Genomic DNA, 16,254 nt, shown 5'->3' with positions numbered 1-16,254 from the left:
TCCTGTCACACTCCATTCAGAAGCACATAGGTTGTAATTCTCTTTGTACAATTTTTCTCATCTTAATGCATTTGATTCACGTGGATGCTTTTAATGTGGTGGGCATAGAAGCATGTTATCTGGCATTCAACATTTTAAGAAAAAGGAGTAATTCAAGGTAATTTATTGATTTGTAATATCAGAATTTTTGAAATGTATCCTTGTTTTTTCTTGCAGAACTAGCCCTTGTGCATTCATGGATGAGCTACTGCACCCAAGACACAATACTCTTTGACTTCTAATTAGTCCTTCCAGCAATTGTTATTTATAGAAGGTGGGGTGACATGATGTTGGAGATGAGCATGATTTCAATCCTGTGCTCCAGAAATATGACTTTCTATAACCAGAGTGAAACCCAAATTAATTTCCAAGAGAATTCTCCATGAAGTTGAACAATTATAGGACCTCAGTGCATCCATGCATGCAGAGCCAGCTCACTTTATGACTGTGTGCTGAAATGGCAATGGGAGTGAACAAGAGAGAGTAAAAATCTGTATACAGAAATGTTTGTTCATATATGTGAACAAATGTTTGTGGTGTAATACATTTTTACAGTAGTTAGTAATATGACTTCCCATGTTTATTTTAAAGGCCTCTATGTGATGTGTTTATGCTGATGCTATTATTACAGGAATCTTTCATGCACTATGAAATCATCAGAGTTGATCTGTGTATCTTCTGTTGGCTTACTTTTTTGGGGTCATAATTATTGAAGACTAAACCATTCTTAACAAAGGGAAACTTTCTGGGATACTTTTTAAACTGAGGCATAGCAGTTTGGCTTTATTATTACATTTAATTGATACAGGTGTTTAAAAAGAGTGCAGATGCAGAATGCATTTAAAAAAGGCTTCATATAGGACTAAATATAATACTTCTTTGGTATAAAAATATAATAATTACTGAAAGTCCGTTTGGAATTTTTTCTACTTCTAATTACTTTTTAGTCATATGTTGATGTCACTAACCTGATTTGAAATTAAATAGTATCTACCAGTTATCACAAATACTTTACATTTAATATTGAATTATTAGACTGTATTTATTTATTGGTTTTACCTCCTCCCACCCTGCTTCTCCATCTGCTGCATACTGTTCCTACAAGGCTATTTTCTAAGTACCTTTTTAAGTTAATATATACAGTGCAGGGAAATAGCAAAACATTGAATACTTAGGGAAAATATTATTTGGGGAAGATGCAAGAGCTGAAATCAATAGAAGACTATCTGAAGGGAGAAAATGAGAAATTTATGATATATATTCACAATGACAATAGTTTAACTGAGAGTGTGACTTTTAAACAAATATATTGAAACTGATAATTTAAATGTAGATGTCCAGATGCATTTCTTGTGTGTTAGCAAGTTGTTCTATCTGTTGAGGGAAGGAGTGAGAAAAATGCAGTTAAAGTATTTTTCAGATAAAATATTTTACCGGTAAACACTGTTAAAGTATTTTTTAAAAATATCATTATGTAATTCATCAGCCCAGACAAAAAAAACCACAGAAAAACCAAAAAGCAAACCAACAGTGAAACTTGTAGCTATTTGCCAACACAACACCTTAGAGTGTCGAGTGCAGTTCTTGTCTATTCTAGTTCCTATTTGGAGATGACTTTACCCACCTTTGTAACAGTGATTTTTTTGCTTTTAAATTATAAATTGATTAAATAGTTTGTTTTTAAAGCCCTTCTTTATGTAACCCTCTCAGAGCTGTTGACTATGGATGTGCAAAATTAATCACTGTACTTAACTCTAAAACTATTACAAAGGTCTGCAAAAAGGTAGATGCTTGGAAACTGGCTAGGTGGCAGGGGTCTGGAGACTTAGCAGCTTGGAAATTCATGACTAAAATGGCTTTACTGGTCCTGAGAAAGCAGAATTTTATTTAAAAAAATACTGTAAAAGAATATCAATAAGTATTTACAGTGCTCAGAAGAATGTAGATTTCCAACCACTACAAATAAGAACTATTAGAACTGGCTGTTCAGGTGATCATTGAAACGTTGTTTAATGGAGGTGTTTGTTTCTTTTTTATTACCAAGGATGGGGTTATTTTTACTTCATCATCACTTCCCTTATCTGTTTTTATTTTCTTGTGTTGATAACACACAGAAGGCTGAAACACTTATTCTTACATTTCTTGGTAGAGCATGGAGCTGGTACACTGGCTTTACACGAGCTCTGATGCTGGAATGTCAGAGAGGAGCTGAGTATAGTGGGCTCTAGGGACTACTGGTTCCATAACAGAAAGAGGGAAGCAAAGGGAAAGTGAGAAATGACCGCAAATGGAAATGTATTTACCATTACCTGAGGCAAAGGTCTGTGAATATACCTGGAAAATTTTGCTGAGTTTTTGTCTTTTTAAATTCAGTTTGCCAAGAACAGCTGCAGATCACCTTTCTAATAAGGTGGTTAAGACAATACAGCAACAGCATCTGTGACAAGAGGAAAAACAAAAGCGCAAAAAAGATTAGCCTTTGGTAGACTTCTTTTTTTCTTTCTAACTGTGCTAGAAGACAGCTCCAGCTGAGGTCTTTGCCCTTAAATTGTGTGATGTGTTAAACCCTGTATGAGAGTGTCTACGTACCTGGGTTTGGCTCTGGCAGGTGTATTGCAATTTTATCAGATGTTACCGTCCCCACTTTGATCCTGCACTCATCCTCCTGGGGAGTAAGGTCTGAGCTCCATCAACAGGGCTGATCCCATAGTAGGTGCCTTGAATGCAGAAATGGCAGAGGACAGTAAGCGGTGGCATTTCTCTGGGTTATGCCAGTTTCTCAGACCGACATGAAGACGGTTGACAGATGCTCTTTTCCCTTAGTGTCACTCTCTTCACACAGGATTTTGCTGAGCAATATCCCATTGACTTGACTTGTCATACGGTATGTCTCCTTGCTGAAGATTTTATACTGACACCTTCTAGTCATGTTCAGAGTTGACACACAGGATACCTGAAGTATAGACTCTTTTAAATTTAATAACCCACGTCCTGAAATCTGAGAGTTCAGTCTGTTGCAGTTTAAGAGAATTGACAGGAGCTATACACTAAGGAAAGGGCTGCTCATTTATATTCAGCCCTTTACTCTCCCATATGCTTTGCTAATTTCTGGGCTGGAGAAGCACAAATTTCTACAGATACAATTCTACAAATACATTCAATGAGACAGATTCAGAAAGGTGGAGGGCAGGGATGGGAAATAAAATGGGAATGCCTGTGGAAGAAAGAGAGAATGTATTTGGCTCACCTCTACATAAAGTTACAACTTAAGTGGTACAAATAAGTTTCAGATTAGTGCATACATACACATATATCTTGTCTGTACTTACTAGTTATTCTGATGCTCTTCCTTCATTTCTCTTTTTTCTGTTGTTGGTGGTTGTTTGTTTGTGTTTTTTTGGAAGTGTGTAGATTTTGTTTTTTTTTTTTTGTTTTAGGTTTATATTTACAGTTCTGTAGTCATTGTTATCCTTTGATAGTTGGACTAGATGATCTTAAAGGTCCCTTCCAACCTAGACAATTCTATGATTTTAAGATTTCCTATCTTAGTTCCTCTGGTTGTTGTAAAACGATGATAAGTAATACTCTGGAACAAGCCTTATTGAGCCAAGTCAAGTTTCCAAAATTTAATGCACACTTGTTCAGCAATTGCATTTTTAATGTTGTGACATTCCTATATTTAGATAAGTCTCTCCAATTAGTAGAAATTGCTTTACCTCTGCATCAGTTCTAGGCTGTGATTTCATCTGTAAATTACACAGAATCACAGTATGGTTGAGGTTGAAAGGGACTTCTGGAGGTCTTCTGGTCCAACCCCCCTCCTCAAGCAGAGCCACCTGGAGCCAGTTGCCCAGGACCATGTCATTTTTTAAAATATCTCCAAGCATAGAGACTCCACAACCTCCCAGGGCAACCTTTGCCAGTCACCCTCACAATGAGAAACTTTCCTAATGTTCAGAGGGAACCTCCTGTGTTCAGTTTGTGCCCATTGCCTGTTGTCTGAGCTCTGGGCACCACTGAAAAGAGCCTGGCTCCTCCATTCAAGCAAATTAATTGTTAATTCAGAAAATAAAATAAAATAAAATTCTCCCTGTTCTTTCCCCACAAAACAGCCTATAGCCTTGCAGAGAGCTCACATGGTATCTCTTTGGATACTGAATTTCTAATACCATGCCCTGGTTTGTTTTTCAGATGGGCCCATCTTTTGGGAACTTGACATTCCAGTCCAAAATAACAGAATCAGCTGATATTGTTGTTGGAATATGTTATATGGTATTTGGTAAGTATGATTTCATGTTATGTGTGTTTATAGAGATTTGGCCGAATTTAATGTGGTAAGGAGACTTGACTGTAAAAGTCGTTTCTTTCTGACACAGATTAACTTCTCTATATTCATAAAAAAGGGAAAAAAAGCATAGAGTAAAATAATTAAAAGGCTTTTAACCTGTGATTTATGTTAGGTACAAAAACTTTATTCACCATTACGAATATAAAATGAATAGAAGTGCTGGGATTTGAAGCCCTGGCAGGTCTTGGCATTAACATGATCATTGTTAATTCTAAACAGGAAAGTGAAACTTCCAATTTTCTGCTTGTTTTCTGCTAAACTATTTGCAGCCACCTTAAGTTTCTTGGCAGGTCTCATAGTAAAAACAGCATTCCCAAAGAAAATAGTTCTATCTACACATAGTAGAGACATGACTTAACTACATTCTTCTCTTTCATGGATAATTCAACATTCTTGCTATATTGCCTATTATCACTAGGATCTGTAACAGGTACCTCTTTGAAAATTTCCCAAAGAGAAAGGAGGAAGGGTTGGTGAATGGAGAGCTCTAGACATGGAGCTGGGAAAATGTGTGCAGTGCTGGATGGATATTGGCTCTGGCTTTCTTAATTCCTGCTTCCTCCAGGGGAAATGTTTTTTTTTTTTTTTTTGCAGGTCTAACTGGCCTAATTTAATGGATAAAATTATCCATTAGATCTTTGTAGATAGTTTGATGGACAAAACAGGAAGAAACCAGGAAGAATGATAAAAAACCTTTTTAAAAAATTGAAATATAAAGAAGAGAAAAACACAAATACTAAAAAGCAACAAGTTTATCTGATAAATGCTAGCTATGATGACAGCACCTTATTCCTGTGCAGTTAAAGAAAGGGAAGGCGGAAAGTAACTTTCTCTTCATATCGTGTGTTTCTCTGCAGGAATATTCTCCTTGTGTGGGAACAGTATTCTCCTATATGTCTCCTACAAGAAAAAGAATTTTTTGAAACCAGCAGAATACTTCATTATTAACCTTGCCGTCAGTGACCTTGGTATGACTCTGACATTGTACCCTCTAGCTGTAACCTCCAGCCTTTCACACAGGTTTGTTCACTATGCACGTGATATTTAACATCCTCCACAGGCTCTGGAGGTCTGATGAAGGCTGAGTTACTCTGCCACTTTTCTTGCCATGAAAGTGAGACTTAATTAGAGGGATTGAGGGAAGTATGCTCTGTAACAGCAGCTTTATAGGCTGCTGGTGTTAATTAATATTCATGTTTATTTGAGGTCACAGTCTTCCTGATTTCTGCAGGGCTGAGAAGATTTTTTTTTCCCCACTTCCTGCTGCTTTTGTTCTTCGTGAGTAGTATTATTCAAGTGACACTGAAATGCTTCTTTATTTTTTCAGTTGGACAGTGAAATTTGCTACCATTAAAAGAAAACCCTGAATTTACTTGTGATCTCCATAAGTAGTCAGTGGTAGTGATGAGGCGTAGAAATGTAATGTTCTGAGTTAATTTTTAGGCCAACACTCTGAACTTAGAACTTTTTCCTTCCTTCTCCACTTCTCTTTACCCACATGACTTCAATCTTATGTCATTGTGCAAGATCTATTTTTTGTGGTGCTCTTTTAAAGTTTGGGAGGCTTAGAAGACTCATTATTAGACCTCAGACAGTATTTGTACAACCCAAGTGGTATGAAAGTGTTTGAGAGAAGGGAACTAGATAGAAAACATGAAGGAAGATCAGAACTGGTTGTTTTGCTGTTCTCCATGGTTTGGGATACTATAGGATGGTATTTGTAACATTTTGGCCTATCCCAGTTGCAGAACGTCCTGCAACTCTACAGATGTGAATATGCAGTGCTGATTTGGCTTCCCAAAAGACTTTACTGAGAAACCTAGGAAGGTGTGTTTAGTAACATAATTAAGTGGAATATATTTAGCAAAAGAGACAGAGAATACCTCACCTAACATAACCCTTGGGTAATTTTTTCTCTTCAGTTAACCAAAATAATAATAATAATAAAAAAAAAGTATTTGATTTGATGTGAAAAAAATCTCTCTGTCCTCCCATCTAGTTTTCTCTCATTTTGGCATCAAAAAGAAAAATAAGATAAAAACATCAAGTCGTTACTCAGTCTTTACCACATTGCTTTCTGTGTTAAAATATTGATAAATATATTGACTAATAGAGATGATGTCTTCAAAATCTAGAATAGTCCTTTTGATAACTGCTGCTGCAAATAGTGTCAGTGTCTGAATAAAAAGGGAGGAGGTATAGTGATTCAGATCAAATATCTATTCTGGAGAACATTCACAAGAGAATGTATTGATTTTGATAATGTTGATTTAAAAATATACTTAAAGATAGCAGAAATAACAATAAGTTATATTATTTTATGACCTAGGCCTACTAGTGCCAAGCATTCTGATTTTTCTTTTCAGAGTTGTTATCATTAAGATACAGTGCTTTGTTTTATAAAAAGACTCAAATGTCTATCATAAAAACAAAGCAGGATATGTTTACTTTACTGGCTCTAAGTTTTTCAAATAAGAGTATCTTTTGTAGTTGATCATTGACCAACAAATAATTTAATCATAGAGTTTTATTGAATTTTTAAGGATACAACTGTAAATATATTTCTACCACTTTGTATTACATTTAAAAAAGAAGGATAGCATCTAAGAATTAACTTTCTTGGTTATTTGCCAGCTGGCTGTATGGGAAACAGATTTGCTTGTTCTATGCATTTTGTGGGGTGCTGTTTGGGATCTGCAGTCTCTCAACACTGACATTACTGAGCACTGTGTGCTGCCTCAAAATTTGTTTTCCAGCTCATGGTAAGCTAATGTTTCTGTCTTAAATTACTCAATTTTTCATGTGAACATAGACCACTGTTGCTGGGTTGCATATCCTAGAGTGTGTTTTTATAGATGAGTTTTTTTACAGAAGAGATTTTTTTACATCCAGCCAAACAATTCTTATTTCTGTGATCATTGATAATTAACGATAGAGCTAGATATTTGCAATTGATTACTTTTAAGCTCTTTTAAATCAGGGTGATAATTTGGAAACATAGAATAAGAGTTCCAATCTGAAAGCAAGGCTGGCCTTAATAAGTTAATTTTTCAGAGTTTACTGCTGCATTTTGATAGAGATTTTTTCATACAGATTTATTTTGTGTGAAGTATCTTAAATGTATTGGAGAATTCAGCTACCTTTTTTTATTGTTGTTGATTGTTATGAACCATGTCGTATTCTTACAAACCTTCAATATGCTTTAATTATTTGGAACACCTATGAAAGTTATCCACCTTAATTACCCTGCTCAGCTGCCTGCATATCAGACATACAGACACGGCAACCATGCTGATCTTGTTTTGTGTCTTCCAGGAAACAGGTTCAGGAGAGAACATGGACAAATCTTGATAGCCTGTGCTTGGACTTACGCAGGAGTTTTTGCCTGTTCTCCCCTAGCTCACTGGGGAGAATACGGAGCAGAGCCCTATGGCACAGCCTGCTGCATTGACTGGCGTTCCACCAACGAAAATGCTGTGGCCATGTCTTACACCATAGTCCTCTTTGTTTTCTGTTTTATCCTCCCTTGTGGAGTAATTGTCACTTCCTACTCTCTTATTCTGGTAACTGTGAAAGAATCCAGGAAGGCAGTGGAACAGCACATCTCTGGCCCAACCAGGATGACCAACGCACAAACCATTACTGTCAAGGTATTTGAAAGTTCATCTTTGGCAAGCCGTTTTTGGCACAGCTGGGCAGCACTATTTGAAGACCAAGAAAACTTTTGAGGAGGGAATAAAGATGGAAAAGAAAATTGGTCCTTACTGCATTTTCATTTCAGACAACATTCTTGGTCCTTACTGCATTTTCATTTCAGACAATATTCTGGACCAGATGATCTCCAGAGGTCCTTTCCAACCCCAACAGTATTGTCTTGTGCAGAGTCACTGCATGGCAATGAGTTACTAAACATGCAAACAGTAGCTGTGTTGTTTCTGGAAAGTGGTAATTAAGCGCACAGAGCTTCATTACTTGTGAAAATTAAGATTTGAGACTTTTGATCAAAAGGAAGGTTAAAAATTAGAGCACCGTGTAGAAGTGGGTTTGGGTCTCATGCTCTTGAACCATTGCTTCTTAAAGCCAGTCTAGATCAAAAGGAAGGTTAAAAATTAGAGCACCATGTAGAAGTGAGTTTGGGTCTTATGCTCTTGAACCATTGTTTATGAAAGCCAGTCTAGTTTTAAGTGAGTGAATTCTGTTTGTCCAGCTGCAGACACCTGAGGAGATCCAGGGTTAAGCTTCCTATCATTAAAGATTTTAAATAGTATTATAGAGATCAAACTCTCTTGTTTATAACTGAACTGTCCTTTCCAGGACAATATCAGCATATATTTTTTTAATAGACCAAAAAATGATAAGAGGAACTTTGCAGCTGACATTAGGTGTGCTTCACGTAATGTACCTCTTGAAAGATACGAGTGTTACTTCTTGACTCTTTTAATTATCTCTGTTGAGAAAATATTTAGGTTTTTTTCTTGATTTCAATGAATCCTTCTCTCATTTCTCTAGTTATTTGTTTCACATTTCCTTCTAAGTATCTTCCTCACCACCCTTCAGTTTTCTGCTTGGGGTCATCTTTTGTCCTTATCTTCTCTCTCTGTTCAGGAATATGGTAACTCTCATTTGCAAATATAATTGGGTATCTCACAGATCTGTTTCTGTATAGATGAGAATTCTGTATAGATGATCTGCTTTCTCATTCTCATGCTAATAAACTTGGTCTTTCTCTGACATTTCTCTTCAGATTACCAAGTGCAGTGTAGCTGCACTAGACATCTTAATCTGCCCTGTCTCTCCCTTTGAGCATCTTGGTTTTCACCACTGTGGAAAACACCATCCTCCTGTCTACTGCATGGTCTTGTAACCTAAGTATCTTCCTCAATCCAAGCAGTTTAAGAACTAAAGAGTTATGTCCACATCTTACCTATTCCTTCTTTTTAATATCTCTTAGATAGAACATTTCCCAACTAAAGCTCTTACGTGTATTCCTGCCCTGCTCCTGGATATTCAGTAGACTTTCTTAAGTCTTCCATTTGACTCCAGGATACTATCCTTTGCTCTTTAATTAACTTTTAAAACTCTTCATAGCTTATCCTAATTGACTTGTGTATTCTTGTTCAGTGAGACCAAGAAGCTGATTATACTGTATGCTCACAACACTCAGAAATGCATATGCAAGTTCAGGGCTACTTGTCATTCTTATGAGTTCTTCCTAATAAAAGCTGGCAAAATGAAAACAATATCTCCTTTGAAACTTCTTTTGTGATGCTAACACAAAAGGTCATGCTGGTATATCATACAGGTTGATATTGGTTGGGCTGCTGGAACACTAAGAAAACTGCTTATCATGTACTGACAAGTATTTCTTCTGTTTATTCCCAGATTTTTTCCCCTCAAAATTGCTCTGATGTTCACTATTAGACTGTAAACTCTGAGTTACTCTGAAACTACTTATCATCTGCAGAGAATCTCACCCTATAATAATAATAATACAGACAACAAATAATTATACATGTTAGTCCCTTGGAGACATCTGCTAAGAGGATGGTATAAGGCAAACTCATACAAGCAGAAAGAAGAGATGTTTTTTGCTTTTCCTTAAGAAACTCTGCTTAAATAGTCCACCCTGAACATGTCAATTTTGTGGTGTACTTGGAATGTATTATTATACTTGAGAAGTCATGGCCATTTGGTGAACTTCCCACTGACTGGAAAAGGACAAACATAGCCCCCATTTTCAAAAAGGGAAAAAAGGAAGACCCAGAGAATTACAGGCCATTCAGTCTCACCTCTGTGCCTGGCAAGATCATGGAGCAGATTCTCCTGGAATCTCTGCTATGGCACGTGGAAAATAAGGAGGTGACAACCAACATGGTTTCACCAAGGGCAAATCATGCCTGACAAATTTGGTGGCCTTTTACGATATTGCCACAGCATTGGTAGACAAGGGCAGAGGAATAGATGTCATCTACCTGGACGACACTGTCCCCCATGACATCCTGGTCTCAAAATTGGAAGTCTGTGCAAAAGAATAAGTGAACAAAATAATGACAGACTGCTTAAAAAATGCTGCCAAAGGTCTGTTCCAAGGTCTTGAGAGCAGAGTAATCATTGGAAAGAGGCCCATTGACTTGTCTTAGAGCAGACACCAATATGAATCAGGTGTTTTTTTCTGAACTATAGTACTGTAACAGTAGTTTACTGTTTTTACTTTTTTTACTCTTTTGTTTTGTGCTTTGTTGAATGAAAGGAGGAGAGAAATTAATTACATGAGTTCTCAAAGCTTAGCCTGTGAATTTCTAATTTCTTTTACTTCTTCCTCTATTTTAGCAATGCATTGGCTCACTGGCTTATTATTTTGCAGAAAAACAAAGTAGAGGTTGTAATAGTCCCTTGAGGCATAAAAAATCAGTGGAATTAATTTGCTGCTTGTAAGCATGCATTTGGACTAAGTCTCACAGATTTTAAAAATGGTTGCATTTAGCCTGTCAGAAACAATTTGTAGGAAAAACTTTCTATTCTCAGCAGAATAACCTCACCCATAGCAATTCCTTAAAAAGTGAAAGGAAAGAAGAAAGTATCATTTTATTGGCTTTGTCATAGCCTTATCTAATTACTTTCTGAGACCCCATTTCTCCTTCTTTGCAGCCTCTGGGAACTGAGAATCCTTTGAGTGTGCTGCAATAAGCATATCCCATAAATAAATTGAGAGAAGTTAAGCCCTTGCTGCAAATATTCTTTTCTGTTTTGCAGAGAAGAATGAATCTGGCTGCAAAAGGTTCTACAGAAGAGATAAATGATGAACAATATATGATTCAGAGGAAGGACAACATGCAGTCCACTTGATTTAAATGACATCATCTCAGGAAGGCCCGATTCTTCTAATTCATTAATTCTCAAGTCTTCCTATTCAAAACCTTTTTGCAATATATTTCATAAGAAGCAGAAAATGTACTTCTAACTTTCTATTCTGAGCTCACTTGATTATTCCAGTGAAGTAATGTTGTCAGCTGTTGAATCTGAAACTGTAGGCAGGTGCTAAAACAGTGACATACATGCTGAGCTGTAGGTGCTAAGGACTGAATGATACAAAGCATCTATATGGTCTCCTTTAAATCTTGCTGAACTCACACACTACATGAAAGATACATAGTTAATTCAGTATTTATATATGTTATAATTAAAAAAACAAGCCTGCTATGTAATTATTATACTGTTATCTAAGCATGGCATCTATTAGAAGTTCGCAGTTACAACTCCATCTTGGGCTATGACAAGGTAAGAAAATGATCAGAAATTACTCCTTAACACATAATTTTTTACCTTATTGAAATTTTAACTTGTTATTTGAAATCCTGGTTGATGTAAACCAGTGTTGAATTCTTAGAGCAGTTCAGTATCACAGGTGTAAAGTACATATTTGTTTCCTTGAGTTTTAGAGTCCATGAAAATTATTTTGTTGAGGAAACAGATGTCACTAGAATGCAAAGGAGCTGGTATTATTAGATGCTGTAGGAGTGCAACCCAGAAAACTGTGAACCCATTTGATGGTCACTTTGAAAAGAAAATGTGTTAGAAGTTTCTGTGGATATGTGCAGTTATGAAAAGATAACTTTTAGATCTGAAGCTGTTTTTCTCTCTATTTCCATAATAAAATAAAGACATTACAGAGAGTCCATTATAGTTCATCAAAATCATCTTCCTATTAACACTAAGCAGTTTTGGATTGTAAACCTTTGATTGTATTTGCTACAAACTATAATGAGTTACTTAGTGCCTTCTGGAATAGTTTCCATCACAACTAAATTTTTTTAGGTTTTTATATGAGACCTGCACCTATTTTTCTACATCACACTAATCTGCCACAGAACTTTATGCTGGTTTTCTTTCCTACAGGCTTGGTTTGTTGTTACTGCAATTTTACCAGCTGTGTATTATAGGCTAAGGCTAAAATTAGGCACTATGTCTCTTTAATGATAGAAGTGGGCTCAAGTCTAGAGTGAAATTATGAAAAGGCTTGACCTGGTCCTCCCTGGGTCTCATTGTGCAGTGATGTACAGGTGACTGTTGCCACAGGTGGTATCACCTTCACGGGAGGAAATCCGAGGCCAGAACTGACATCTCTCCACCAAGCATAGAATAAAGGTGATTGAGTGATGAGTGAAATGGGGTGATTGACCCATCCCATAGTGTGAAAGTCATATTCCCTTATAAACAATTATTGTTGATGTAGTTAGTTGATATGTGGCCTTTGTGAGGTAATGAAATGAAATAAAAGAATGTACAGATCAGTTATTCTGAACAACAGTTTCTGGGGCAAAAGCAACTCATCATTGGAAATAACCTACCTGGGGCAAAAGTAAAGGTTGATTTTCTGACATATTGACAGAATTCTAGTTAGTTATTGAAGCTTGAATAACAGAAGTGACATCACCTTGCTTCTATCCCACTACCTATATTTTTAAGTAACCTTTGACCACTGTATTGTGCACTGAATTAAGAAAGTTTTTTGAAAATGATGAGTGAAGTTGAAATATGATCCAGCAGGAAAAAAGGAATGCTCGCTCACAAATTGATTTCTTGTGGATTTGCCTCTTCATCATTTCTTAACTAGTCTCATTCTATCAAAATACCTTGTTTCTCAATTCTGTCAAATGACTTTAACTTTGGATTTCATGCGAGTTCTGACAAGTTGGAGCTTTAAATGGTTATCACCCATAAATGGGAAATTTCTCCTGTGTCGCTATTACTGTAGTGTATGGCTTTCTAGAGACACACGCAAACTCATAAACAAATTTTAGCCTAATAGAAAAAACAGTTAAATGCCACAGACATTCCTCATAAAACTTGTGGTATATATTTCTTGGCAGTCACCATGCATTTCTTCTTGCAAAATAAAATTTGTGAGACTATTAAGCTTAAGGAGAAAATAATAGCATCTGGAGGACCTCTCTATGCCTTAAAAGAGCCTGATGTATGTTCTTCTGATGTTAGCGCTCAGGGCCTCTTACACTCTCACTCTGAACACAACAATGTCATCTCTTTTAATAAAACACCCCATGATTTTTGCAACCTTGAATCTATAGCCAGAGCGTCCCTGAGAAAAGTGGTGGATTTGCAGTTAACTGAGCTAGTTAGCAGCTCTGCACTCCCGCTTGCAGAGGGCAGCTCAGGCAGGTGCCACCATCAGCAGCTGAAAACAAAAGTACTTTCCTAATGTATTTTCTTCTGTCCCTTGGATCCAATACTGCTCTAAACTGAGCTTCCTTATTTCGAAGTATGTACTTTTGGCAGGAATGGACCTATGAAGCTTCTTCAAGAGTGTGATTATTCTTGTTTCTGTCTCTAAAATATATATGCACTTCAGTTATTATTACAGTGGTTAGAATGATGCCCAGCAGGTTAGTTTTCCTATACACGCTGATTCTTACTGTTTACTTTAGATTCCTGAAACCTGTTGGTTTTGTTTAATGTTTGGGATATTTTTGGCTTTGGTTTTGTGTGTTTGTTTTTTAAAAAGGCCCATCAAAGATTTCCTTATAGAGTTTATTGCGACAAACAATTGCGCAGTAGGAGTTAACTTAAATTTATTAATTTTATTCACCTTCAGAATTAGTCCATCTTTCTGCTGTCAGATGCCTGTGAGTGGCTCCAGTTGAGCCACAGTAAAATTATGGAAGACATTCTGTAGTCAGGAAAACTAGTATTATTAATTAATTAGACAATAGATAGAAATAGCTTTGAAGTCCAGACAAGCATTTTCCCAGAATGTTATCTTTTTCTTTAGGTTGGCTTCCTTTTTGCTGTGAAAAAGAGTTTTCATGGCACTTTAATGAAGAGGAAGAGAAGAAGTGTAGGAGCTGATACATTTTAACTCTGAAAGGTTCAGGTAGACCTAAGTTTCTGATAGAGTTAAGTTGCTAGAAAAACATGCATTTGGAGAGCAGTTGAGGTAGGATGGAAGACTTGGGGAGACTTTTAACAAGGGGGTTCATTCAGGTGGTATTTTTATGCATATTTTGGCGGCTATTTTTCTCATGCATTTTTTTAACTCAGTGTTTTCTCTTTTTCTCTGCAAGCTGAGTATTGCTGTGTGCATTGGATTTTTTGCTGCCTGGAGCCCTTATGCCATCATTGCCATGTGGGCAGCTTTTGGATCAATAGATAAGATTCCTCCGTTAGCCTTTGCTGTGCCAGCTGTCTTTGCAAAGTCCTCCACACTCTACAATCCAGTTATCTACCTCCTCCTGAAGCCCAGTTTCCGAAACACCATCGCCAAAGATTTCACATTTTTTCATCAGTTCTGTATCAGTTGTTTTTGTGTCAAGGCACCGCAGAACTACAGATCAACTTTGAACACGAGCCTGAGAACATTTAAGGGCAGAAATGAATCCAGCTGTAATTCTCTGCCAATTGTGGAAGAATGTTCTTTTTTCCCTCGTGAAAAGCACAGTGATACTTTCAAATGCTTTCAAAGCTATCCAAAATGCTGCCAGGAGAGGCTAAGCGGTATGGAATGCCCTCCTCAAGAAACTGTGTCCTCGGAGAGCAACCTCCAAGCAAAAGTGGCCAATAAGAAGTCAGTAAAGGTGGTTGTGCAGGGAGAAAAAAGCACAGAGTCTGATACCTTGGAAATCACCTTGGAAGCAGTACCTGTGCATCATACACTTACAGACCTCTAGAATTGCTTGCATGAAGCCCTCTAAACACTGCTATTGTCATACTGGATTTATGAATGTGACTTTATCTAAAAAGCCCTTCTGCTACCCCATTTTCTAGACTGTTTTACTGTCTTTTCTCATACTCTTTGATGGGACATGCTATAAATGCTGTATGACCCTTGCCATGCCGACTTCAGTATGTTGTGCTGTGTTCTCATTGTGCATTATGTCAGACAAAGCCTCTCTGCATTTTGTAACATCCGTTTACTCCATTTTCAAGAGAATACACTAAACATATTGAGAGGTAAAGTTTTATTACCCTTTCTAGAAATAGTTCAGTGTAGAGTTTCAAAAGGACAAGCTCATGCTGGTTTAATTGTTAAAGCAACTGAAAAGGTAAATGCTAACTGAAATGCCTGTTTTCCAAGAAGTGGTGTTGAATGACCACATATGTTGCATTTTCTGGGAGGTATAGGTGATTTTGTTCCTTACTTTGAGATGAACATGTAGGTTCTGACATTGTTCCACATGAATGACATCAAAATAGTTTGGTTAGTTCAAGATAGTAGGTAACTACTGTTTACCTTTTGGTGTAATTTTAGAACTTGCCCTGGGACATTATTTATGACTCGCGGTTTCCTCTATAGGACCTTGCAATTAGAAGGGTGAAGACCTCACCCAGAAATACCATAAGGGGCAAGAATCTCTGCTGGTGCAAACCACTGAAACTTGTGAAAACTACCCTGAGTGAAGATCCCAAACCTATTAGAATTCTTGAATTTGGCTTACAATGACAATGCTGCAAAGCAAGAATAGGCACAGCTCTTTTTTCCTTGGTTCTTGGGCTTCATTTTTCTCCCTTGGAAGAGGAAGGAAGAGAAAATGAAAGGATGTTGGAGACGGGGATTTTGAAATTGCGTCTACTGGTTAGGAGAAAGGATGTTGGAGACGGGGATTTTGAAATGGTTGCGTCTACTGGTTAGGGAGGATTTGGTTGAACTGCTGCTCTGTTATAAGGGCTTACCAGCAAGAAGCACCATATCCTCTGCTGCTGCCATGACAGGAAGGGCATGCTGGAAGTGCCAGGCTCTCATTTTGACAGAGAAGCACCATATCCTCTGCTGCTGCCATGAGAGAAAGGGCATGCTGGAAGTGCCAGGCTTTCATTTTGACAATCCTTCCCCCAAGGACTTTGCCATCTGCAGA

At 37.2% G+C, this 16,254-nt stretch overlaps 1 protein-coding gene across 1 annotated transcript; it reads left to right on the top strand.

Annotated features, from left to right (window-relative positions):
• Nucleotides 1-237: 237 nt before the first annotated feature.
• On the top strand, nucleotides 238-15,069 carry LOC106885079 (opsin-5-like). Its single transcript, XM_014936909.1, has 6 exons — nucleotides 238-313; nucleotides 4,231-4,318; nucleotides 5,245-5,407; nucleotides 7,022-7,149; nucleotides 7,703-8,037; nucleotides 14,467-15,069. Exons 2-6 carry the CDS (start codon nucleotides 4,231-4,233, stop codon nucleotides 15,067-15,069), a joined length of 1,317 nt encoding a protein of 438 aa, XP_014792395.1. The 5' UTR covers nucleotides 238-313.
• Nucleotides 15,070-16,254: the final 1,185 nt, after the last annotated feature.

Source organism: Calidris pugnax, unplaced genomic scaffold, assembly GCF_001431845.1.
Source record: "Calidris pugnax isolate Ruff unplaced genomic scaffold, ASM143184v1 scaffold51, whole genome shotgun sequence".
In the NCBI taxonomy this organism is placed as follows: Eukaryota; Metazoa; Chordata; class Aves; order Charadriiformes; family Scolopacidae; genus Calidris; species Calidris pugnax.
The sequence above is the reverse complement of the archived record's forward strand: the minus strand, read 5'-3'. Positions and strand labels throughout refer to the sequence as shown.

Excerpts from the sequence above, each read along its gene's own strand:
- LOC106885079 (XM_014936909.1), top strand. The coding sequence starts at position 4,231 with ATGGGCCCATCTTTTGGGAACTTGACATTCCAGTCCAAAATAACAGAA. Across the intron at positions 5,408-7,021 it reads ACCTCCAGCCTTTCACACAG|CTGGCTGTATGGGAAACAGA; the intron begins GTTTGTTCACTA and ends GTTATTTGCCAG. Across the intron at positions 7,150-7,702 it reads AATTTGTTTTCCAGCTCATG|GAAACAGGTTCAGGAGAGAA; the intron begins GTAAGCTAATGT and ends TGTGTCTTCCAG.